This window comes from Panthera onca, chromosome E2 (assembly GCF_046562875.1).
Source record: "Panthera onca isolate mPanOnc1 chromosome E2, mPanOnc1 haplotype 2, whole genome shotgun sequence".
In the NCBI taxonomy this organism is placed as follows: Eukaryota; Metazoa; Chordata; class Mammalia; order Carnivora; family Felidae; genus Panthera; species Panthera onca.
Window position 1 is genome coordinate 1,270,134 of NC_138353.1, and position 26,221 is coordinate 1,296,354.

Sequence of the window (26,221 nt, forward strand, 5' to 3'; positions counted from 1 at the left end):
TGTAATAGCAACTCACTATGGTTTTAATTGCAGTTCTCTGATGTTTCATGATGTTGAGGATTTTTATGTGTATTTGCCACTTGTATAACTTCTTTAATGAAATGACTGTTAACACCATTTGCTTATTTTTAAACTTTCTAGTTCTATCAGTCCCCCCACATTTATTAATTGGAATTTTACTATAAGGAAGAGCCGTCCCTTCTGCTTTTATAAACATAGATATATTTTGGTAAATTTAGAATTTCGCAAGTAATCAAAACAGTACAAATTAAAATGAGGAGTAAAAGTTTTTAAACTATTAGAGTGACAAAGATCAAAAAGAATGGAAAACATTCAAACATAGCATAATTTTCCCATTAATTTTATTATCCTGTCATCTACCCTGAAGAATTTATGATGTGAATAACCACTCATGTATAACATGGCTTGACAGAAATTAAACGAAGCTTTTCCTTAATGAACTATGTCATTTAATACATTAAAATTTTGCTATTAAATGTCCAAGTAGCAATAAATAGCGTATTTAAACACTTCTTTCCTACCTCATCCCTTAGAATATTATAATAGTTATAACTTATTAAATACATATAAATCCCTGAATAAGCAATTGATACACATTAATTCACTTAATCCTCAAAATGACCTCCAAAACTAGGTTATTACCATATCCATTTTATAAACTAGGAAACCAAAGCTCTTTTTACTAGCCCAAAGACTAACAGTTAAGCTTCAGAATCTAAATTCAAATTCAGCTGTGGACTTCAGTCTTTAAATTGTGTTAACATTATACAGCAAAATATTTCAAGAAATTTTAGACAAACTTGAACATTAGCTTGATATGTAACCTAAAAGGGTGTTAATATTCATATCTGAAGTGTTCCTACTTTGTTATAAAGAAAAGTTAAATAAAGTTGTTTTAGGGGCACCTGGGTGGCTCAGTTGGTTAAGCGTCCAGCTTCAGCTCAGGTCATGATCTCATGGTTCATGGGTTCGGGCCCCATGTCAGGCACTGCCGAGGGCTCAGAGCCTGGAGTCTGCTTTGGGTTCTGTGTCTCCCTCCCTCGGCCCCTCCCCTCCTCGTGCTGTGTCTCTCTTAAAAATAAATAAACATTAAAAAAAAAAAATGAAAGTGTACAATTGGTGTTTTGATACATGCTGGCTTACCCCCTGAAATCAGAGGTTTCCTCTGCTCTTTAAAAAAATTGTTTAATGTTTATTTACTTTTGAGACAGACAGAGCATGAACGAGGGAGGGTCAGAGAGAGAGGGAGACAGAATCTGAAGCAGGCTCGAGGCTCTGAGCTGTCAGCACAGAGCCCGACGCGGGGCTCAAACTCACGGACTGTGAGATCATGACCTGAGCCGAAGTCGGACGCTTAACTGACTGAGCCACCCAGGCGTCCCTCCTCTGCTCTTTTTAACGCATCCTTCCTAACGTAAAAATGATAGACATATTTTACCCTTTGCAATGGGTATTTTCAAATATATACATAAAAGGAAATGTGTCATGAGCTCCATGATCCGAAGCCTAGTCTTTCATCATTGATAAATTCTTGGGTGTTTTGTTTCCTCTATCCCCACTCACATTACTGGATTGTTTTCCTTATAATCCAAACATCTTTTCATTCAGTGCCTAATCTCTTCAGAGTGCATTTCCAAAATGTAAGGACTCATTTATAATCCTAATAACTCTTTTTCAAACAAAATATTTGAAGTATCATAAAATATATTGTTAGTGCTCTGTTTTCTCAATTTTCCTAAAATGTTTGTTCTTTAAGGCATTCAGACCCAAAATGGGTCTATATGGCTTTTACTAGATATCTCTGGTCCCTACTAACTTATAAGAACCACTTCATTGTCTAATTCTTAGACTATATGTTTGTTGAAGTTTCTCAGTCATTTTTCAGAATTTGCATGTTCTGAATTTGTCAGGGACTTCCTGAACCTGGGAGAGGAAACAGAAATCCAGACCCAGGAGGCACAGAGAGCCCCCATCAAAATCAACCCAAGGAGGTCCACACCAGAACACAGAGTAACTAGAATGGCAAAAAGTGGTGGTAAAGAGAAAAATTTTAAAGCAGCAAGAGAAAAGAGTTACATATAAGAGAAACCCATACGGCCATCAGCTGATTTTTCAGCAGAAATTTAGCAGGCCAGAAGGGAGTGGCGTGATACATTCAAAAGTGCTGAAAGAAAAAACCTGCATCAAGAGTAGTCTACCCAACAAGGCTATCATTCAGAATGGAAGGAGAGAGAAGATTTTCCCAGACAAAAGTTACAGGCACTCATCACCACTAAACCAGCCTTAACAAGAAATATTAAAGGGAATTCTTAGAGTGGAAAAGAAAAAAGCAAGAGTAAAAATAGGAAGCACAAAAGTAGTAAAATGAAGTATATCTATAAAAACCAGTCAAGGGATTCACAAAACAAAAGGATGTAAAGTATGACACCATATACCTAAATTGTTACTGGGGAGAGGAGTAAAAACTAGTGCTTTTAAATTTTTTTTTTTTTTCAACGTTTTTTATTTATTTTTGGGACAGAGAGAGACAGAGCATGAATTGGGGAGGGGCAGAGAGAGAGGGAGACACAGAATCGGAAACAGGCTCCAGGCTCCGAGCCATCAGCCCAGAGCCTGACGCGGGGCTCGAACTCACAGACCGCGAGATTGTGACCTGGCTGAAGTCGGACACTTAACCGACTGCGCCACCCAGGCGCCCCAAAAACTAGTGCTTTTAAATGGGTCCAAACTTAAGTGACCACCAATTTAATTTAGACTGCTATATGCATAAGATATTATATACGAGCCTAATGTAACCACAAATCAAAAACTGGTAGTAGATATGCAAAAAATAAAGAGAAGGGGACCTAATTCTATCACTAGAGAAAGCCAGCAAACCATGAGAGGAGAACAAGAGAAGGGAACAGAAAAACAAACAAACAAACAAAAACCACCATAAAACAAGTATCAAAATAGGAGTAAGTACATACCTATCGATAATTAATTTGAATGTAAATGGACTAAATGTTCTAATCAAAAGTAGGGTGACAGAACAGATAAAAAAGCAAAACCCATCTATATGCTGCCTACAAGAGACTCATGTCAGACCTAAAGACACCTGCAGATTGAAAGTGAAGGAGTTGGGGGCGCCTGGGTGGCTCGATCAGTTGAGCATCCGATTTCAGCTCAGATCATGATCTCACGGTTTGTGAGTTCGAGCCCCACATCGGGCTCTGTGCTGACAGCTTGGAGCTTGGAGCCTACTTAAGATTCTGTGTCTCATTCTCTCTCTGCCACTCCCCTTGTGCTTTGTCTCTCCCTGTCTCTCAAAAATAAAGAAATGTTAAAAAAAAAAAATCTTAAAAAAAAAAAAAAAGCGAAGGAGTGAAAAGGCATTTGACATGCAAATGGAAGCAAAAAGAAAGCTGGGTTAACAATACTGGTATCAGACAAAATAGACTTTAGAATTATTCACGCAATATTATTAACCATAACAATATACATTCTCTTATAGGCTGTTTTCCCAACTTAGGAAAAAAGATATTTCTTCTTGAAATTACTGTCTTACTATACTCTGCACCCCACCCTTTCTCACATTCTCCATTCATTTATTTATCCTCCTCTTTGTTCACCAGACTCTCAAAGGAATTCCTTTGCACTGTGTCTCCTTGGCTTTTGTGTCCTCAAAACAATATGATATCCAGCCTTGTCTATTTCACATCTGACTGCAGAGGCAGCTGGAGCCATCGAACGGATTGCTTCACTGCCACGTTGTGGTATCTCCCCTCTATTCATCCTTCAGGCTGCCCAGCCAGCCAGTAAGCGCCCATATCCAACCACAACTAAGCTCCCGAATCTGTTCCAAATGTACCCCTATATCCTCAATCCCAATGTCTGCTTGAATGTCTCAAATGCACCTTGAGCTCATATCCCAACATCCCCAACTTCAGTTAATAGTCTTAACGTGCAAACAGGTTTGAAAGCCAGATTCGGCCTCTGGCCATAATACTCCACACACAGTGCTGACACGTTATGACTGCCTCAAGTAAGTCTGCTTTGATGTCTGGGTGTCTCTCTTCTGTGATAAGTCCTAATATTATCAGTGTTTTCTATCCAATACCAATTCTCTGTGCATCTTCTACCAGGTCAGCATTCAATGATAACCATTGGGTAGTTGATTGCACACAGTTGAGACATTTGTACCCTACTTCTGTTGCTATTTCTGCACTCATTAGCTAGAAATTCTAAAGAAGAATAAAGAATTTGCCACAATATTCAGTTACCTCAAAATACAGTTTGTGCAGTAAAGGGAAGAAATAGCTTGATATCTTTGCTCTATTTAGTTATTTTCAGAATAACTATTTGGATCACTAACATCATCCTCAAACAATAGCCAAACGTTTATCTCAGAGATAAGACGCCCCCTCTGCACACGTGCTCAGACTGTAATCGTAGTGGCCGCTATCACAGCAGGAAGAAACATTTGGCAAGGGGCTCTTTTCTTCAGGTAAGTCTAAGATTTTAAATGAGTTGTATCTGTCTTAGCCTGTTAGGGATGCTATAAGGAAACCACAGACTGAGTGGCTTATAAACAACAGAAATTTATTTCACAGGTCTGGAGGCTGGAAGGCCAAGATCAAGGTGCTGGCAGATTTGGTGTCTAGCGAGAGCTCACTTCCCAGTCCACAGACAGCCTTCTGCTTTGCCGTGACCTCACATGGTGGAAGGGGCAAGGGAAATTTCTGGGGTTTCTTTTATAAAGGTACTAATTCCATTCGTTAGGACAGAGCCCTCATGACCTAATCATTTCCCAAAGGTCCCATCTCCTAATACCATCACCTTAAGCATTAGGTTTTCAACTTAGGAGTTGAAGGGGACACAAACATTCAGACCATAGCAGTATCTGTGTCGGGAAATTCAGTTAGAAACTTACGAGAGGAAAAACGGGTAGGACTGCTGGGGTTAGAATACCGAGACACCCACGCAGGGAAGAATTTCGGCAAAAGGCCACATCGTCTGCTTCCTTGTAACACTCCTTATCCGTTTCCCTTGTCATGACCCTAGCTGAACTCTCTTCTTCTTTGTCCCTTGACAAGGCTTAGGCTTTGCCAAACCCTAAAAAATTGACTATGAAGCTTTCTTTGATCAGCATATAATTGGAGAGTGAGAATATTTGTTGGTTGCCCAAGTATTGAAAGCACGCGCTTCATGACTGACATTGCAGTGTGTGCATTCGAGTGTTGCTTTGGGTTCTCTGTTCTGCTGAATGGAATCTATAATATCTTGTCTTACTTTTAGGGAATACGTTTTTTAAAAATAGAAGGGGTATAATAAGTATATAAATACTTGGATAATAAGCTTAAAATTTGACTTTATGTCAAACCTCTCATGTTAGGTAAATTCAATCTCCTCTATATGTTCCACATAAAATTTGAAGGAATCCATAAATTTATTTTAGAATGTATAGAAAACAAATTTTTCACTATTCCTCCATTTCAGGGACACACGTTTTCCTCTCCAATGTCCCAGTAATGGCCCTGTGTGAAGTCTTTTCTCTCTAGACCTTGAGTCAACATACTGAGACTCACAAAGTTGACGCTAAAGCTTCAGTCCGAGTGTATCTGAAGAGCAACAACATGATGTTTATTACTTAGAAGTTATGAGGAAGGTACTTTATACCTAAGTAGCATTATAACATTATGATATCTTTCTTGTATTACTCTCCCATACGGTGAATGGGAGAGTATGTCCCCCTTGTGGAGTCTTTAAGCAACACTACAAAGCTATGTAAATTATACTCTCAAGAGTATCTGAAATTAAAGGATCTATAACATTCAAAGCTCCTAGAAGAAGGAGGCACCACGCCTCAAACAGGGGTCCAGATGGGAGGCCACATGGAGCAAAAGAACTGGCTCAAACAGGTGAGGAGCCGAGAGAGAGAGACGGGGGGGGGGGGGGGGGGACCCCTGGGCAAGTCTCATTATTGCGAATCAGTGGGGAGTCCGCAGACAAATAACAAAAGGGAATTTATTAATCCGCTGGAATGTTGCTACATCACAGGGGAGGAAAGAAAAGGGGCTTGGATAGGGGCTTGCTTTATCATCACACTGGTGTACCTGCTCACGTGGGTGGGGTGCTGACAGCCTGTTTGTAGGATGCTGAGGCAGCAGGAAAATGTGATTTTAAAAATTTACAACACAGTGTGGCCACATGCCCCTTTAGGAGCTTCTAAAATTAAAATATGCAGGCATTCTTCACAGAGCTAGAACAAACAATCCTAAAATTTGTATGGAACCAGAAAAGACCCCGAATAGCCAAAGCAATCTTGAAAAAGAAAAAAGCCAAAGAGGCATCACAATCCCAGACTTCAAGCTATATTACAAAACTGTCATCATCAAGACAGTATGGTACTGGCACAGAAACAGACAGATCAATGGAACAGAATAGAGAACCCAGAAATGGACCCACAGACATATGGCCAACTCATCTTTGACAAAGCAGGAAAGAATATCCAATGGAATAAAGACAGTCTCTTCAGCAAGTGGTGCTGGGAAAACTGGACAGAAACATGCAGAAAAATGAATCTGGACCACTTTCTTACACCATACACAAAAATAAACTCAAAATGGATGAAAGACCTCAATGGAAGACAGGAAGCCATCAAAATCCTCAAGGAGAAAGCAGGCAAAAACCTCTTTGATCTTGGCCACAGCAACTTCTTACCCAACATGTCTCCAGAGGCAAGGGAAACAAAAGCAAAAATGAACTATTGGGACCTCATCAAAATAAAAAGCTTCTGCACAGCGAAGGGAACCATCAGCAGAACTAAAAGGCAACCGACGGAATGGGAGGAGATATTTGCAAATGCCATCAGATAAAGGGGTAGTAACCAAAATCTATAATAAAGAACTTACCAAACTCAACACCCAAAAAAACAAATAATCCAGTGACGAAATGGGCAAAAGACATGAATAGACACTTCTCCAAAGAAGACATCCAGATGACCAACTGACACATGAAAAAATGCTCAATATCACTCATCATCAGGGAAATACAAAGCAAAACCACGAGATACCACATCACACTTGTCAGAATGGCTAACATTAACAACTCAGGCAACAACAGATGTTGGCGAGGATGCAAAGAAAGAGGATCTCTTGCAAGAGAATGCAAGGGAATGCAAACTGGTGCAGACACTGTGGAAAACAGTATGGAGGTTCCTCAAAAAATTAAAAATTTAGAACTACCCTATGACCCAGCAATTGCACTACTAGGTATTTACCCAAGGGATACAGGTATGCTGTTTCGAAGGGACACATGCACCCCCATGTTTATAGCAGCACTATCAACACTAGCCAAAGTATGGAAAGAGCCCTGTCCACCAATGGATGAATGGATAATGTAGACACACACACACACACACACACACACACACACACACACACACACACACTGGAGTATTACTCAACAATCAAAAAGAATGAAATCTTGCCATTTGCAACTACATGGATGGAACTAGAGGGTATTATGCTAAGCGAAATTAGTCAGAGAAAGAAAAATATCATATGACTTCACTTATATGAGGGCTTTAAGATACAAAACAGATGAACATAAGGGAAGGGAAGCAAAAATAATATAAAAACAGGGTGGGGGACAAAACATAAGAGACTCTTAAATATGGAGAACAAACTGAGGGCTACTGGAGGGGTTGTGGGAGGGGGGATGGGCTAAATGGGTAAGGGGCAATATGGAATCTACTCCTGAAATCATTGTTGCACTATATGCTAACCAACGTGGATGTAAATTTTAAAAATAAATTTAAAAAATTAAAAAAAAAAAAGATGCTGTAAACACAATTTGGGAAATTGTGTAAATTTGGGTGCATCCCCTTTAGGAGTATTCGATGCCGCCCCCTTCTTCATCGGAGCTTCCGGGAACCCTTCCTTGCAAGCCCTTTCCGGGCGCCCATATCCTGCCAGGCGGCTGGGCCCTAGAAAGAGAGGAGCATTGCTAGAAGTGGCTGGAGGCAGGACAAGAACTACAACACCCAGAAGGCTGTGCCACAGGAAGGGGGTGTTACTGGCCCGCAATGGCAGGGGCGGGGCTTCCGGTGTCGCGGGTGGGCGTAGGTTTGTGATGTGGCGGGTCGGTGCCCGCGGATGGTGAGCTCCCCGCGTCTCGTCTGGACGATAGGGGGGACGCCGGCGAGGGGCCCCTCCTCCGCCTCTGTGGGACCCAGGGAGGGGTTGGCTGAGCCCGCAGGGACCCTCGGCGCCTACGCGCGGCTCTGCGGTCCCCACGGCCCGATGGCGGCGCGCGTGGACCCGGCCCAGGTGAGTGGACGTGGGGAGCGGTGGCGTGCTGTGCCTCAGTTTCCCGGCCCCGAAAGGCGGCCGGGGCCGCGTGGGGAAGCGCTCGTTTCTGGCATCCAGCGGGACGCTGTGTGGAAGGGACAGGTGCGGTTTCAGGAATTCCCCTCGGTCCTCGCCGGGTGCGGAGAACGACCGGCACTCCCGAGACCTCACAGCGGGTTGCGGCCGCGACCCTTCCCGAGGCCGTGACCTTGAGCGAGTCCCCCGCGCCGCTGGGCCCATGTGCTCCCGGAGGTGAAGTAGTATTAACGGTTCCTCGTCCGGGTTGAGGGCCCTGGAAAGCCTACGTGGGTGACGTGTGTCTCCCGGTGTCCCGCAGGGCTCTGGGGGCTCTTTCCACGGAGATGCCTCCTGAGCTTGTGTTGATCGCGGAGGCGCGACCCGGCGGGAGTCCGACTCTTGCGCCTTGCCGGCCTCTAGCCTCTACCAGGCTAGGGCGGGGGTGGAGGATGGGGACGCAGTTTCTGGAATTGCCGCTGTGCTTGGGCGGAGAGGTGGAAGGGCAGGCTGAGAGCCAGGGCGGCCAAGGAGTTTCCGTTCACAGCACACGGAACCGACTTTCCCTGACTGTAGCGGACCTGTTTTCTTATCGAAGACATTCAGTTAGCTTTGACCAGGGAGTCCATCCACACGGTCAGTGCCGATCGTGTTAGGGCGTGGGATGTCCCCTTGCACGCACATGCACAGGGAGCTCCGGGGACGCGCTAGCAGTCGCCCCAAGCCCCCCCCTTCATGGCCTAGACCGTTGTCAGCACATGTCTTCCCATCCGCAGGGCGCCGCCCATCACTTTTATTTCAGACCCACCCTGTTGCCCCGTGCGAAGTTCACTATCATCTCTTCAGTCTTCTTGCTCCATTGTTTTGTCTTTGGAATCTTTAGGGCCCTCTGACATGGTCTTGCTGATTTTAGTTGCTTGTTCAGGATCTGTTTCCAGCCCCGGATCGTGAGCGCCTGTTGCTGCTCTATGCCAAGACCTAGAACGGCCTGGGCTTGTAAAAGGTACTCAATAAATGGTTGAATGAGTGAATGGGTCTCCCACTCAGGGGCTCCCATCATACTTGTACTAAATGCACACAAACCCCACCGTGGCCTTCAGGGCTGTGCTGGATCCGCAGGGGAGACACCTCCCGGCTCCTCCCCTTCCCTTCTCCTGCTCAGCGCACCCGGCTGGGTGGTGCTGAACTTGCAAAGTCTTTCCCATTTTGCAGCCTTCCTCCTTGCACTTCCCTTCATCCGACAGGCCTCTGCAGGGCTGTCTCTCCTGTGCATCAGTGTCACCGACTACAAGAGCCTTTTCCTGGTGGTTTTAATTCTGGCGAAGGTGCCCCTGGCCCCCACCTGCCTGTTTTCTGGAGACAGTGTCATCTTTTGCCGGATGTTCTGATCCTGTCTCTAATGTGAGATTGCGGGCTTTCTAGAGCTGCGTAAGCCCCAGGCTGCGGGCTGTGGCATGGACGTGATAGTGGCATTTACGTTGTGGGCTGTGGGAGGATTAGGAAAAGTCACAAAATACATTGAACACATTCGACCCTGGGCACTCGAGTGTCCACATGTAAACCTTTTCGTTTTAGTTCTCAGAACTGCCTGGTGAAGTGGGAATGATTATGGTATCGATGTGGAAACCAAGGCTTAGAGAAATGATGTGATGTCCTCCCCACGGTCACAGCTGGCAAGTGTTGGATTCAGTCTCTGGGAATCTGGCTCCAGAACAAGGGACTTTTAGTCACTTTACCTCAGTGGTAAAGCAGCTCTCTGCGCGGGGCGGGCACACGGGGAGGACCTCGGCTACAACTGCTGCGGTTCTCATTGTTGGGAGTTATCATCATGATCCTTTTCCCCGTTCCTCTCATGTCCAGATCACTTACTGCCCCCACTGTCCTCATAGGAACACCACCCTCTGTCGTCTCCAGCGGCTACCCCAGGGGAGGCCTTTCTCTGAGCCCTAATTGCACTACGTACAAAGGCTGCCTCTACCTCCCCCTTGAGCCCAGCACAGAGCCCTGCCTCAGGAGACCTGGGTCTCTCTGCACCTTCACCAGCAGCTGAGTAACAGGGTCTGACCCCATCCAACAGCACAAGGCCAAGGCCACTACCTCTGTTTGACTTTCCAGGTTTTGGTTACCTTTAAAGACGTGGCTGTGACCTTCACCCAGGAAGAGTGGGGACAGCTGGAACTGGACCAGAGGGCCCTGTACCAGGAGGTGATGCTGGAGACCTGTGGGCTTCTGGTCTCACTGGGTAAGGGCTCACCTCTCACCTCTATGGGGCACCCTGACTTTGGATCAGGTCATGATCTCACTGTGTGAGTTCAAGCCCCACGTCGGGCTCTGTGCTGAGAGCTCAGAGCCTGGAGCCTGCTTCGGATTCTGTGTCTCCCTCTCTCTTGGCCCCTCTCCTGCTCATGTGCTCACTCTCAAAAATAAACATGAACAAACAAACAAAAAGACACAAAATAGGGGTGCCTGGGTGGCTCAGGCGGTTAAACGTCTGACTTCGGCTGAGGATCTCACAGTCCGTGAGTTCAAGCCCCACAACAGGCTCTGTGCCTACAGCTCAGAGCCTGGAGCCTGCTTTAGATTCTGTGTCCCCCTCTCGGTCTGCTCCTCCCCCACTTGCTCTCTTTCTCTCTCTCTCTCTCTCTCTCTCTCTCTCAAAAATAAAAAACATTTAAAAAATTGTTTTAAATAAAAAAACAAGGGGCGCCTGGGTGGCGCAGTCGGTTAAGCGTCCGACTTCAGCCAGGTCACGATCTCACGGTCCGTGAGTTCGAGCCCCGCGTCAGGCTCTGGGCTGATGGCTCGGAGCCTGGAGCCTGTTTCCGATTCTGTGTCTCCCTCTCTCTCCGCCCCTCCCCTGTTCATGCTCTGTCTCTCTCTGTCTCAAAAATAAATAAACGTTAAAAAAAAAATTTTTTTTAAATAAATAAAAAAACAAAACACAAAATAAATTCTAACTTCTAAATAATAATAATAATAATAAAAAAGGCATCTCGGGAAGTAACTGAAACTGAGACTTGAAGCTTGGAGGGGAGGTGAAGGAGAGGTTCTGGGTGGAGGAACCAGTACAAGAAAAGGCCCTGAGGTGAGAGAAAGAGGGGCCAAAGGAACATCTGGTTCACCTTTTCCCCTGCCCCTCCGTGAGCTCAGCGCCTGCACATAGCACACAACAGTGACCATTACCGAGACCCGTCCAAATGAATCCTGGGCTCACGATCAGAATCTGACAGCTGAAACTTCAGTGGGTCCTGGTACCTCAGTCACTGGGCTTCTGTGCAGAACCCGCCTGTCTCTGTGGAGATGTATCTGGCTGCACGTAACAGAAGAGCAGCTTAAACTGGCTTCCCCTGGAGGAAGTTTCCCCCCTCACCTACTGAGAAGCCCCAGGGTGGGGCTGGCCTGGTCTGGAGGATGCGGCCACACAGTTCCATCCTCAGGGATGAGAAGATTCTCTCTGCTCCTCTCCCTGGACCAGGCATCTCCCTGTTCCTCAGGCTCGCCCCCTTGTGGGCCTGTGGGGTGCTGCAGCCTCGCCTCGCGAATACAGGTTTCGTCCTCAGAACGAGCACCCGGCTCAGGTTCCTGCCTGCCTCAGATTACCGGTGCTCAGGCATGCCATTCACCGACTTCTTCCGCCTCAGTTTTCAGTGCGTTCTGGGCACCAGAACCCCTGGGGAGAGCTCAGATATAGTGGTCGCTAGGCCTCACCGGAAGAAATTGTGTTCCTTTTGGCTTGAGGTCGAAATTGAGCACCCCTAGGTGGTTCCAAAGCACAGGGTGTTTGAGAACCAGCGATTTAGATTAATTACAGAATCCCTTCTGGAAGGAGGGGCTCCTTTCCCAGGGTCCCACGGCTGTGTGTGAAAGCGCCGTGCCCCCAAGTAGGGTTGGCTTCCACCGATAAAGTTCAAGGACACTGGCGTTGTGCAGAGACAGCAGCACCCTCTATAGTAGTTGCAGCCCAAGAAAGGGACCTGTGCATAGGTCAGCACGTTCTTCACGTCAATAGCAGCTTCACTCGGGTCTTGTCTCTGCCATTAAGTCCCAGACGGGATGGAGACGTTGCTTTCTTTTCATACACCAGGACTTGTTTCTTTCTCTGTCAACAGGGCACGCAATCCCCGAAGCAGAGTTGACGCACCTGCTGGAACATGGGCGGGAGCTGTGGACTGGAAAGGGAGGCCTCTTGTGGAGCACCTGCCCAGGTAGGAGCAGGGAGCTGCGCGGGGGGCGGGGGGCCCTGGCAGCCTCCAGCATGCAAGGGACCAGTGCCTCTGAACCTGTGTGAGACTCTTTGTGACCTCCTGGGGGTTCCGGTGGTTTCTCACACCAGGTGTAGCACTGCATCTGCAGGCCGGCTCGGAAGGGCAGCGTTGCACACCTGGTGCCTGTGCGTGTCAGCGTGTAGCCTTAGGTGCGCTCTCTGGCCTAATCCAGCTGGTGGAAGGGCAATGCGGGGGGACGGGGAGAAGGCACACCCACGGGCACCCCGATATCACTTCCACCCGTGTTCCCTGGAGGAGAGATAGGCACCTGGCCACACCTGGGTGCTCAGGCCTGGGGAGTGTTGAGCTGCATGTGCCCGAGGAAGAGAGCCAGCGCGCTTGGTTTATGTCCTTTCAGTTGCCTGTGTTCAGCCTACTTGGAAAATCAGAGTGACGACAGTTTCTGTGATTACGTTGTTAGAGGTTGTGATGACCCAGCACACCAAACTGCTTAGTACCCTGCCCGGCCTGTGGAAGGGCCAACAGAAGCCAGGTTTTTTGTTTTTTGGTTGATTGGTTTGTTTGTTTGTTTATTTTTTATTACATTTAAGGCTCTGAGCTATCAGCACAGAGCCCTACATGGGGCTCAAACTCACAAACCATGAGATCATGACCTGAGCCAAAGTCAGACACTTAACCAACTGAGCCACCCAGGTGCCCCCCAGAAGTCAGCTCTTAGTGTATCCATGTAATAATTGTAGTCCTAGTGGGTGATAGTGATGTCACTCATTTCTTTCTGACTCAAGGGGCCTTTCTTGCCCCTGAAAGCACTGTCTCTACTCTGTAAATTTCACTTTGTTCCATATCCCACTGTCTCCCACCCTCTCCATCCATTCATACAGCCCCATTTATCCATCAGGAGCAGCCCCTTGCACTGGCTGGATCCTCCTTCCTCTCTTGCCCTGAAAAACACAGCGACAGTGGGCCTTTTCAGCCCCACATCTGTGCTGCGGAATCACTGGGGCCATCACGGTGAGGCGTGGCCTCCTCTCCGGCGGTCCTTCAGGCTTCTCGGCCAGCCTGTCTCTGGCCGCTCTCCCAGCTCCTTGATCCACACCTCTACTTAGGTGTCTCAGAGGCACCTCGGGCCCGTCATGCCTTAGCCGCTCACCGTCCTGCCCACTCTCCCCCATCCCGGGTCAGAGTGTCCCGCTATTCCAGGCAGGTGACAAGCTGGAAATACCTCAGACAGCACCTCAGCATCTCAGTCTCCGTCCAGCCCATCGACCCATGCCTGGTCCTGCCCGGCCGACATTACCCATGTCCCCCCGAATCCATCACCCCCACCGCCTTCCCTGGCTCCGTCTCCAGCACCTAGTCCGGGTTTCCATCGTCTCTTGCTCGGATGATGCCGAGCCTCCTAGCAGGTCCCCCCGCATCTGCTGCCTGCCTCCGGGCAGCCCTTTCTCCCGCACTGGCTCCCGTAGCCACCCGGACACCTTCAGGGCTTCAGCACTTCCGCCGCCGCCGGAGTCTTGGCACACACTCAGCATCACGTTGGGAATAAAGGCTGTGGACTTCTGCCGCTTGCTCCTCGATCCGGAGCGACTCGTCCATGCCTGTCTCGCACCCGTGGCCTTCTCATCCTCCGTGGAAGATGCTGTGCCTCTGGTCACGGCCCATTCCAATACCACGGCCTTGGCCGTACCTTTGCCTTCCCAGGAAGCTTGCTGCCTCGCTTCCTCTCGGGCCTGGCTGCGTCGTCATCATCTGTCTGCTCCACATACACATGTGCTCGGGCTGTCTACACATAGAGCAAACACAAGTGTTTGCAGATCTGGACTAGCCCGCAACCAGTGTCGACTCTCCTCATAAAGCCAAGCTTCTCGAAGGAGCGGTCTCATTTGTTAGGAAAAACGTATACACTTGACTTCCTTACCTTTTGCTTAAACTCTGCTTGGTCTTTTTCCCTTAACATCAGAAGTGTACGGTGATGTGCCCAAATCTTAAGGGTCAGGCTTATGTGTTCGCGTGTGTACTGAGGTATTCCTCACCCCAGTCCAGACTTGGAATATTTCCAGCACACTAGCGGGTCCCTGGTGCCCCATCCTCATGATACTACAGTGGAAACCACTGTCTCCATGCTGTCACTGTGGATGGGTTTTATCGGGGGCTTTCCCACCCACCCCCCTTTTTGTGCCTTGAACAACAGAAACGTATTTTCTCACAGTTCTGGAAGCTGGGAGTCCGACACTGTGGTGTCAGTGGAGTCGGCTTCTGCTGGTGCCCCTTTCTTGGGCTTGTAGGGCAAGCTTTGCTTGTGTTCGCTGGTGTCTTTGCTGCCATCCTAACTGCCCGGTGCGGCAGTGAGAATGACAGCATAGTAGTCGGGTTCTCCAGAGAATTGCAACCAGGAGGAGGCAGATTCAGGCCAGGAAGCGGAAGAGGTGATGTCACGGTCTGAGTCTGAAGCGTCTGCAGGCAGGATTCCTGCCCTCCCAGGGGAGCTCAGTCTTTTCTCTTAAGGCTTCAGTTGACTGAGGCCTGCCGCCAAAGAGGCCCACTCTCTTTGAAAGATTGTGGATGATGATCTTTTCTCAAAGTCTGCTGGTTTAAATGTTAATCACATCTAAAAAGTACCTCAGCCAGAACTGTTGGACCAGACCTAGCCGAGCTGATGTATAAAGGTAACCGTCACAGGTAATCAAGATAATGACCCAGTGGAGTAAACACACTGCGTCAAGAACCGTGCCGAGCGCTTTTCTTATTGAACCCTCACAACGGACCTCCTGGTCTCTCAGATGGAAACCTTGCCTTGAAGAAGACAGTAGCCCATCTACCAGGATCACTCACTTGGTGGAGGCGGGACTGAAGAATGGCTTCTGGCTCCAGAGCCCCCTTAACCACCACGCGATGCCTCCCAGCAGAGCAGAAGCTTGTCTTTTACACTGTTGGATCCCCTTCGGTGGTGGCCTGGCCTCACCAGGCCTCCAGGGCCCTTCCTTCCTTTAACTGTTCAGCACTCTTCCAGGAGTGACTCTGCCCACACGTGCTCCTTCCGTTTCAATCCAGTGCCCCTTCCCTCTTCCTCTCTCTGGAGGCTCTGGCTTCTCCATTAGGACCTAGCTCATGGGACACCTCCTCTTTTTCCTCCCCGTCCTGTTCAGCGCTGTTTCCTTGTGCTCCTAGCACCAAGGGACATCTGTGTTGGAGCGAATGATCAAAACTGTCCCCCATCCTATCCTCTGGACCGCGAGGAGGGGTGTCCACTCCAGACCCTCTGTCTCCTCCTTCCGCCTGCCCTCTGGATTTTCCCTTCAACGGTGTCAAGGGTACAAGGACCAGAACGGTCCTTGGAAACCCAGGTTCTAGAGATGTGAAACGCAGCCATTGTCAGTGGTGCTAGATCAGCCTCGCTTGCCCCCTGCAGCGTTGATTTCGTCTCCTATACTGTGTCACTAAAAGTCCCCCTTTGTGTGTCGGATTCTCTTCAGGTGACAGCTCCAGACTTCGGACCAGAGACCCAAGCGCTTGTCAGCCGGTTTTGTCTGCGGGAGCCTGGCTCCGGGGAAGCCCGGCCCAGGGACCTTCAAGGGCCTCCAGGCTGGTGCAGGCCAGGGGTTGGGAAGGGCATCTGGAAACGCAGAAAGGTCGACTGACGCCTGGGAGGGACGCTCACAAGACCCACCTTGAGAGAATGAACCTTGAAGATGACGGTTTGGGGACAGAGGACGGTCTGCACCACCAGGTGTTGCAAAAGAGAGTCTCTCCGGGAGAGGTGCTCCGTGAGCGGGACCCACGGGGACCGGACAGAGGCTGCGCGCTTCGTGCGGGGAGTGACCTCTACAGATGCAAGCAGTGTGGGAAAGGTTTTAACCGCAAGTGGTACCTCGCGCGGCATCAGCGGGTCCACACCGGCACAAAGCCCTACGAATGCAACGCGTGCGGCAAAGCCTTCAGCCAGAGCTCGACCCTGATCCGGCACTACCTCATCCACACCGGGGAGAAACCGTACACGTGCCCGGAGTGCGGCAAGGCCTTCAAACGCAGGTCCTACCTCCTGCAGCACCGGCCGGTCCACACCGGGGAGAAGCCCTACGAGTGCGCCCAGTGTCGGAAGGCCTTCGCCCACCGCTCCACTTTCGTCCGGCACAGCCGCACCCACACGGGAGAGAAGCCCTTCGAGTGCAGGGCCTGCGAGCGGTCGTTCGGCAACCGAGCGCACCTGATCCAGCACTACGTGGTGCACACGGGGCAGAAGCCGTACGAGTGCGCCGAGTGCGGCAAGGCCTTCCGCTGCGGCGCGGAGCTCCTGCAGCACCGGCGCGTGCACACCGGCGAGAGGCCTTTCGCGTGCGCCCAGTGCGGGAAGGCCTTCCACCGCAGCACCTACCTCCTGCAGCACTCGGTCGTCCACGCCGCGGAGGCGCCCCACCGCTGCCCCCAGTGCGGCAAGGCCTTCAAGCGCCGCTCACACCTGCTGCAGCACCGGCGGGTGCACCCCTGAGGGGGCCCCTCGCGCCCTACCCCGGCGCCTCTTCCGGCCCTCCGGAGGGGTCCCCGGCGGGAAGCGCCGCTCGCCGCGCAGAACGGCGGGGAGATTTGCTTGGCCCTCAGACGCGGGCGCGGCCCCACCGGGTGTGGGCCGCGTGCGGGCGGCCCCCCACCATCGGACTCGAGCGGCGAACTGTGGGGAGCAGGGCACTCGGGCCGCCTCTGTCGGGGACGCACCGCGGAAGGATGTTCCTGGCACAACCTAGGGGCCTCTAGCCAGAAGCGGCGCCTTCCCTGCCGTTGGAGAATTCGGAACGAACGGGGGACGTCAATGTCGTTGCCGTGAGAAAACCCATGACACGTGGGCGCTTACGGTCAGGTGGAGAGTCACGCGGAGCGGACACTGCGGGGCCCTCCGGTGCCCGTGAAACGGCCGAGGCACAGGACGGGGGGCACTGTGCACTTACACGGACGTCGGCCACAGGTCTGCCACTCAGCCACCTCGGCATTACTTTTAAAAGAATAAAAAGAAGGGGTGGAAACATAGACTTCAAATGGAAGGAACGGATGTCTTTACAAACTCTTTCACGTTTCCGTGCCGAACCTACTACAGTTTTTCATCAGTTTTAATGTTTTGGTGGGGGGTATGTTTGAGAGGAAGGGTCTTAGCCCCCCCCCCCCTTTTTTTTTTTTAAAGTTTATTTGTATTTATTTTTAGAGAGAGAGTGAGGGAGGGACGGAGAGAGAGAATCCCATGCAGGCTCCAGGCTCCAAGCTGTTAGCCCAGAGCCCTACTCAGGGCTTGAACTCAAGAACCATGAGATCATGACCTAAGCCGAAATCAAGAGCTGGAGGCTTAACCCACCAACCGGCCCCCGGCCTTTGTTTTTCTGTGTGTTCACTGCCACCCTGTGTCAGGAAAGTTGGGACAGTGAGGGCAACTCTACAGAAGTTCGCTGGAAGCCTGTGTTACAATCATCCCCACCCACGAGGAATGTAGTCCTTTGTGAGAAATGTGAAGGCTGAGTCACAAGACACTTGGACTTCGAAGTTAGAACTCTGACAATAACACTGTGTGCCACTTACACCCACACTGGCTGAGAGAAGGAAGCCATGCACGGTGTCACATTGAAACATGCCCCCTCAAGACCGTTTACGGCTCTGATACTTCGAAGTAAAGCTTCTGTTCGTGTGGTTTTTAAATTCTCGACGTTCTCTCTCCCTCACTTTTTCTTGACTCCATTCTGCTCCTTTGTTTTCTTTCTTTTCCCCTGACAGTATGGTGTGGCCTTTTGGGGGGGGGGGGGGTCCTAATTCCCTCCTCCGCCTGGTGGTTCGAGGGACTGGGTTCTCCCTCCCACATCCCCTCCAGTTGTCCCGGGCTTGAATTATAGCTAGAAACAGTGACCTAAAACACACTGCTGGGGCAGATTCACGATGAGCCCAGGAAACAAACACCCGAGTATCCTCACTGTCTGATCTTACAAAGGGCTGTGTGAAGTTGTGCTACAAAATAAAGGGCCAGGGACTTTATTTTTATTTTTTTTAATTATTATTATTATTATTTTTTACGTTTATTTATTTTTGAGACAGAGAGAGACAGAGCATGAACAGGGGAGGGGCAGAGAGAGAGGGAGACACAGAATCGGAAGCAGGCTCCAGGCTCGGAGCCATCAGCCCAGAGCCCGACGCGGGGCTCGAATTCACGGACCGTGAGATCGTGACCTGAGCCGAAGTCGGACACTCAACCGACTCAGCCACCCAGGCGCCCCAGGGGCCAGGGACTTTAAAAGGACAGTGTGGTTGTGTACATACGGGTGTCGGGTTTGTGTGAGCTTCGTGGTTGCCACCTTGGACTTCCTTGGTGCTGGCAACGGATTTAGTCATTTGCAATTCTTCCTGTGGACTTTCCTTCGAAAGTTTTCAAGGCACACACGATAATGTTAACAGGCTAAAAAATGTACAGGAAAATATAAAATGATCATTTCCTCACTCGGAGCTTCCTCTGCACCTTTATAAGGCTACACACAGGTCACATTTTCACAGTCAGTACACACGTATCTGTCGTGCATAGTACAACTGCACTTCGTGATGACTTCATAAGACGTCTAGTTTTTGTTTGTTTTCAGGATAGCGTGCACAGTTTTCTGTTCTTTGGAAAGGAGAGCTGATTCTTGAACACCCCACCCTCCTCTGCCCTCTCTCTGGAGGGTGGTATGTACTGTAGCTGTGACTGTACTTGTGGCTGAGCGTTGGGTTTGAGAGAGTTGGAGAAAGTCCTCTAGAAACATCTTGGTTTTCATCAAAGCGGTCTTTGCGTGCCTGGGACGCCGACCCCACTTTGTCCCAAAGCAGGAGTGATGTATTTTCCCGTCTCTGTGTCTGTCTTTCTGTCTCTGTCTCTCTCTCTCTGCCATGACAGGGCAGCAGAAAGGAAGACGTTAAGCTGTCCCAATACAGGGAGACAAGGGTGGCAATATGCCTATGGTTCTGAGCAAACTCCTGTCCTATATATACAAAAATATTTTTTGGTGTTCAAAACCAGAAAGCAGAAATCACAGAGAACATTTATGACTGGATTTACTCAGGTTATTTTTCTTTGAGTAATTTAAACTTCTCTGAAATAAATAAAACTACTTACCCAGGGGGCATCTGCTGTCAGGACAGTGGGTGTGGGGGCAGCCTATGCAGGTGCAGAAGGCAGGCATCTGAACTCGAGACAAGGTTTGGGTTTCCATGATCTCTTCGTGTTCAGAAGTGATTACCATTTCACTTGTAATTGCACCGACAGTGTCTGCAAGGGGAGTGCAGATTGTCAGAAAACCATTTGTTAAATGTGGAAATTACCAAATGCTGTTAATAAGGACTATGTCACTATGAGAAGTTAATGGTGGAGATACCTCAGGGAAAACACATCTATGACAAAGGTCATTGGGAACTCAGTGAAGCCTGGGCGGTAAGAGAATGAAGCTGAGCACATGGCCATGATGGGGCCTTGGCAACCCTCAGGCTTTTGTCTCAAAAATGTGATTCCTTTTTATTCTGAAACCAACAAGGAATACCCATGCCAAGAAATTGGTATAGAGGCTATTTAGAAAGAGTTGTCAGAACAGTGAAGGGAGGGAGGGAGGGAGGGAAGAAATAAAATTAAAAAAAGAAAAACGTTGGGGCAATCCTGTTTATTTGCAAACCTAACAAATGTTCAGTGAACAACTAGTGGGTTTCAGGCACTATCATAGGTACATAGGAGACATCAGGAAACAAGAGACAAAGACCTACGGGGCACCTGGGTGGCTCAGTTGGTTAAGCATCCAACTTTGGCTCAGGTCATGATCTCTTGGTTCGTGGATTCAAGCCCCACATTGGGCTCCGTGCTGACAGCTCAGAGCCTGGAGCCTGCTTCAGATTCTGTCTCCCTCTCTCTCCCTGCCCCTCCCCTGTTCACACTGTCTCTCTTTGTCTCCCCAAAATTAATAAACATTAAAAAGAGAGAGAGACAGAGACCTATGCCCTCGTAGACCTTATTCTTTAATCAAGGAAGACAGAAAACATAAATTTATAAATTATATAGTATGTCAAAGTTTTTATTTCATTTTAGAGAGGGAGAGCACCAGCAGGGGAGAGGGGCAGAGGGAAAAACAGGGAGAGGGAGAGTCTTAAGCCGGCTCTACGCTCAATGCAGAGCCCAACTTAGGCTTGATCCCACGACCCTGGGATCATGACCTGAGCCAAAATCAAGAGTCAGACACTCAACCAACGGAGCCATCCAGGTGCCCCTAAATTACATAAAATGTTATAATGTCAGGCACAACGGAAAGAAGGAAAGATGAGGGTACTGGAAAGATGGGGGATGGGATGTAACGTTACAAGTGCGATAATAAGGTCTTCCTAAATAAGAGCAATTAAGCAAACAAAGGAGGTGAGATACTGAGCCTTGTGGGTATTTTTGAGAATAATTTCCAGGCACAAGAAATAGCCTTTGCAAAGCAAGGAGTCTCACAGGGTGGAAGCAGGAAAGGGAGGAAGAGGGGGCAGGGAGGTCAGGGCGGCATGTGGCCCAGGCCGCATGAGACAGGGCAATGGTGAGGATTTTCCATCTTATATGAGGTGTATCCCTTGACATATAACTGAACAGGAGGGAGACAGGACCCCAGTAAATTGTTCCCAAGCCAGTTGCTGGGTTGATAACTAACTGTGGAGCCCAGCGCAGTAATCCAGGTGAAAGGGAGGGTAACTGTGGGGGGTGATAGTGTTCTGATTCGTGCTACATCGTGAAAAAAGAACCAAACACATTTCCCACCGGATTGGGTGGGGCTGGTGGAGGGAGATTTGCTTTGGAGTCTCTCTGCAAAATGCCGTCCAAACACAGACACTGAAGAGAGTCAGTGCAAAGGTGGGGAAACTCCCGTGCCCTCATGCAGTCAGAGGAAGAGAAAAATAAGCGTGATTTCTTTGCTCAGTGCTCTCCCCGCTCCTTGAGTTCATATAGGAGGCTGTGCTGGACTTGATGAGGCTGCTTCCGTCTTTCCTCAGACCACTCAGGCCCAGAAGCCGTCCCTAAACAGCAACTCATGAAAGCCGCAGCTGTGCCTGCGCCACCCTGAGGACCCTGAGCTTTTGGAGGTCTCCCTGGGTGAGCTGCAGTGTCGGACTCTCGCAGATCTTTCCCTTCTCAAGTCCCAGCCTGGGGCTTCAGTCAGGTGGCTCCTGACGTCACGAATCGACACTCCCCTCCATCTGGACGCCTCCCCCTGCATTTCTGTTTTCAGATAACGAAGCCAGAGCCGTTCTCACTGGTTGGGCTGCTGGTGGCCCGGAGCAGCTGGTGATAAAACAGCTCCTGGTGCCCCTCGCCCGGTCCCCCAGTTCCCGGACTACAGCCCTTTCCTGACACTTCTCATTGCCCTTATCCTTATCCGTCTCACGCACCTGTGCGCTTTATCACTGACCGAATCCATGACAGCCCCGAGGTGGCTCATAACAAGAGACGACGACTCATGTCTTGAACCCACGGAAACCGGTGTTTGGGCCAAGCTCATCTTGGAAATAATGAGGCGGGAGGGAGGGAAGGGGCACTCAGGCTCCAGGTCTCATAAGTCTTTTCTGCTCCCACGGAGGCCCTGGGGCAGGGAGTGGGCCGGCACCTCACCGGGAGGTACCTCGGGAGTGGGGGTTCGGGGTGGGAGTCCAGCCGCTGCCTCACCTGACGGCCCAAGAATCCGGAGCCAGCCAGGAAGGGCGCCCTCAATCCAGCGCGGGGCTCCGCTTACTTCCCGCTCAGTCCCCATTGGCTGAGTGCGGAGCTCCTGACTGGCTCCCGTTGGTTGGAGTTTCTGAGACTGACGGAAGAAAGTGCCCAGTAGTAGAGGAGGAAACAGAGCCTGTGCGAGAGGCAGAGAGCGATTGGCTCGAGCCAGGAAGGGGCGGGAATAAGAGGTAAGGTCCGCAGGAAGGGGCGGTGCCAGGTGAGATGTAGAGTATTAGGCGGAGGCCCGGGTGTTTCTGGGAGTGGGGAAGGTGGCTCGCCTCCCGACCTGGGGAGGGGGTCGCTTCTGCGCGGCAAGTGCGGTCTTCACCCCGGAGGGCTTCGGGTTCGGCCTCCTCCACCTGGGAAGCGGCCTGCGTAGCCACTTGCTGGACGTGGGTTGGGGGCTTTCTCCCGCGCCCAGCGGGGCCTGGGAGGCCTCCCATCAGCCTAGAAGGCTCGCTGCAGAGATGCCGGGGAGACCTCTCTGGGCTCGGCCGAGTCACAGATCTCCATCCGATGGACTCGCCTTTTCTTTTTTTTTTTTTTTTTTTTTTTTAATTTATTTTTTTGGGACAGAGAGAGACAGAGCATGAATGGGGGAGGGTCAGAGAGAGAGGGAGACACAGAATCTGAAATGGGCTCCAGGCTCTGAGCAGTCAGCACAGAGCCTGACGCGGGGCTCGAACTCACGGACCGCGAGATCGTGACCTGGCTGAAGTCGGACGCTTAACCGACTGCGCCACCCAGGCGCCCCTGGACTCGCCTTTTCTACCACACTGGCTCTTGGGTTTGATCCCTGCACCGTTAGAATCACCCGGGAACTCGTTAGAAATGCGAATTCTCAGTCCAGATACCTATTGAATTACACGCTCAGGAGTTGAGCCCGAGAATTTGTGTATTAACAAGCTTTCCGAGTGACTTCGATGCACGTGCAAAGAAATTACGACTTTGTGCCCTGATTCCTGGGCATGGGGTTCACATGTCTCTTGTGAGTAGTAGGAATCTCATCTAAAACCGAGGCAGTTTCACAGTGAGATTGAAAAAAGCTGTGTACCTTCATTTTCCTAATTCTTAAAATCTAATGGATGTCCAATTTCCTATTATTTAAGGAGTACTACACTATGCATTATAAAATATAAAGTAAAAAGTCTCTAAAGATTCAACGTCCTGGAGAAAATGTTTGCAATATAGTATTGTCCTTTTAGAATTGTGGCAGCGCGATTGTGTGCGTCACTGTGTGTGTGTGTTCAAATGTTTCTATACAAATCATTTTTCTTCATATAAAGTTACTTTTTGTACACCGACCTGCAGTTTGCTTTTCTCACTTATCTTGGACATTCTAAAGCCACCTCCTCATTGTATACCTCATACTTCCTTATTAAGAACCCTGTATTCCTAAAGCTACCCACCTTCTTTTAAAGGCCACATTGCATTCCTTTGCAGGCATCGTGGCTGGTCCGGCTGTCTAGGGGAGCCTGGTTCAGGACTTGCCATCATCATTTGGTTCCTGTAGGACTTCTTCTTCAAAGCCACAGAAAACTCAGGGTTATACACTGGTAGTCTGGCCACTGACCAATCTCCACAGACAGAAAAGCTGGTCAAGAAAAACGCAGACTATCTCAGTGGAACCTCCATGATAACTATGGAAGTAAAGACCACTCAGATGGGAACAAGGGAAGGATACTTATTCTGACCTTGTAAAGCAAGGGAGTTACTCATTATCAATTGTTTTGGGGAGTGACTCCAAGGCAGCAAAGGAGTGGAAAAGCTTTATGCTGGAAAAAATGGGAAGGCTTCAGATGTCCCAGGACTGGAGCCTGTTAGCACAGGAAAAGTGGAGGAGGGCCAGATAGAATTTGGGTGTCTTATGTGATTTATTAGGGGTGTATATTTGGCTTCCTCCACTTGGTCCAAACAAGAATGGTGGGAGTATTTACATTAGCGAAATTTCTAAATACAATTCAAGGTTTGCCTTATGTTTTGTTGACTGTGCAGACTTAAAGTAATGAAAAAGAACAGTAACAATGCAGAATTAAACATGTGTTTGTAGCTTTATGTTGTAAATAGCACAAAAAATGAGGACATACTCTTTCAGTATTTAAAAACGATTACCATATTTAGCAAATGAGTCATGTCGTCTGATGAAGGAGTTACATTCCAACAAATGTTTGACAAAAACCTTTTGTTGTTGTTGTTAATGAAAATATCAGTCAATATTCATAACAGTATGAAATACATGTATGAATTTATTGGCATAAAGGGACTCATTCCCTCATTATCCTTTTAATGCCTATAGAATCTGTAGTGATGTCACTTCTAACATTTCTGACATTGGAAATTCGTGTATTCCCATCTTTTCTGTATGATCAGTTTGGGTAGAGGTTCATCAATTATACTGATATTAAGGCTTTGGATTTCACTAATTTTCTCTACAATTTCTCATTTTCTATTGCATCCATTTTTGTTTTGATCTTTATTATTTCTTCTGCTTTCTCCGGATTTCATTTCTCTTCTTTTCTAGTTTCTAAAGGTGAAAGCTGGAGTCCTTGATTTGAGACCTTTTTTTTCTATAAGTGTTTAATGTGATCAACTTTCCTTGAAGAGCTGCTTTAGAAGGCTTCCACAAATTGTCTTACATTGAGGGATTTTTTTTCCCCATTCCATTCAGAATAATTTTAGAGCAATTTTTAAAAATTTATTTTGGTGTGTGTATGTGACAGAGAGAGAGAGTCATCAAACATAGAAGGGATCTTCCTAAAGAGCTTCTATAAAAGTGCTATTGCAAATGCCATGCCTCTTTGTCCATTAAAAAAAGTATTCCCCTGAGATTGTGAACAAAACACAATGCCTACTCTCTGCACTTGTATTCAATATTAATATTGGTGTTTTTGTCTAGTGCAATAAAACAAGAAAATGAATATATAACATTTGGAAAGGAATAAATAAGGAATTTATCACTAGCCACCTTAAATTTTTTCCCTAAATAACATCTGCACTGGGTCCTTCTTTGGAGATCCAATCCACTATTGCAATGCTTCCCTACCCCCTGTAATTTTCTTCACTCCTTCTGGTTCTTTTCTACTTCCAAAAGACAGACGTATTACCTTCTAAGATACCATGTAACTCAACACCTTAGACTCATTGCTTATTGTCTGTGTCCCTTAATGAGAATGCAATTTCCATAAGGAAACATTCCTTGTTTATGTTCTGTGCACTCATACATCATATACCTAGAAATGTGCCTGACCCACATAAGGTACATGTCTGCTGAAGCACTAAACAAATATCCTGCACAGAATTCCTGTTCATTTGCAACATTGTGTGTTGTTTCCAACTCTACCCACCCAGTACAGTCTCTCCCTTCAATTTCAGTACCCTCAGATCTCTCAGGAAAGGAAAGAAATGGTATTTTGGATTGACCAAGTGGATAGGATATGCTCAGTTTAGTTCTCTCACTTACTAGATTTCAGTGCCTTCTGTTCAATTTGCATGAGGATTTTTGCCCTCCCCATCCTGTCCTGACACTCCTGTTACATATCTCAATTAATCACTTTTAATAGCATTTGGGGGTGTGCACAGTTCACAAATGTTTTCCACAAATAATCTTCAATCCCCAGTAGACACTGTCAGTGCAATTACAGGTGAAATGATAATCACTTCCCAGCAAGCAGATGAGATCACAGAACTTCAAAACCTTTATCTCAGGGTTCAAAATCCCCCTTTCCGCACCTGCACAGGTTCCATCACCGCAGCCACTGCCCTCACAGCAAACTCCAACTGGGTTAGTAGCTATTTTTTTTTTCCCAATTAAATTCTTCATTATTATAAGGAGTTTATCTCAGGAAAGCCAGGGATAACTGTTCTCTCAGAAGCAGTAGGTTTTCTCAAGCAGAAACATACAAAAC

At 48.4% G+C, this 26,221-nt stretch overlaps 1 protein-coding gene across 10 annotated transcripts; it reads left to right on the forward strand.

The window, feature by feature from the left end:
- The first annotated feature begins 8,107 nt into the window (after window positions 1-8,107).
- Window positions 8,108-18,271, forward strand: ZNF550 (zinc finger protein 550). 10 transcript variants are annotated; one of them, XM_060652555.3, is made up of 6 exons: window positions 8,108-8,333; window positions 9,295-9,372; window positions 9,945-10,112; window positions 10,485-10,611; window positions 12,479-12,574; window positions 16,069-18,271. In XM_060652555.3, exons 4-6 carry the CDS (start codon window positions 10,578-10,580, stop codon window positions 17,079-17,081), a joined length of 1,143 nt encoding a protein of 380 aa, XP_060508538.1. In that variant the 5' UTR covers window positions 8,108-8,333; window positions 9,295-9,372; window positions 9,945-10,112; window positions 10,485-10,577; the 3' UTR covers window positions 17,082-18,271. The 10 variants fall into 10 exon arrangements, with proteins under 10 accessions (XP_060508538.1, XP_078294806.1, XP_078294807.1 ...); XM_078438680.2 differs by having other exon boundaries at window positions 8,108-9,372; XM_078438681.2 differs by having other exon boundaries at window positions 8,108-9,372; window positions 9,945-10,015.
- Window positions 18,272-26,221: the final 7,950 nt, after the last annotated feature.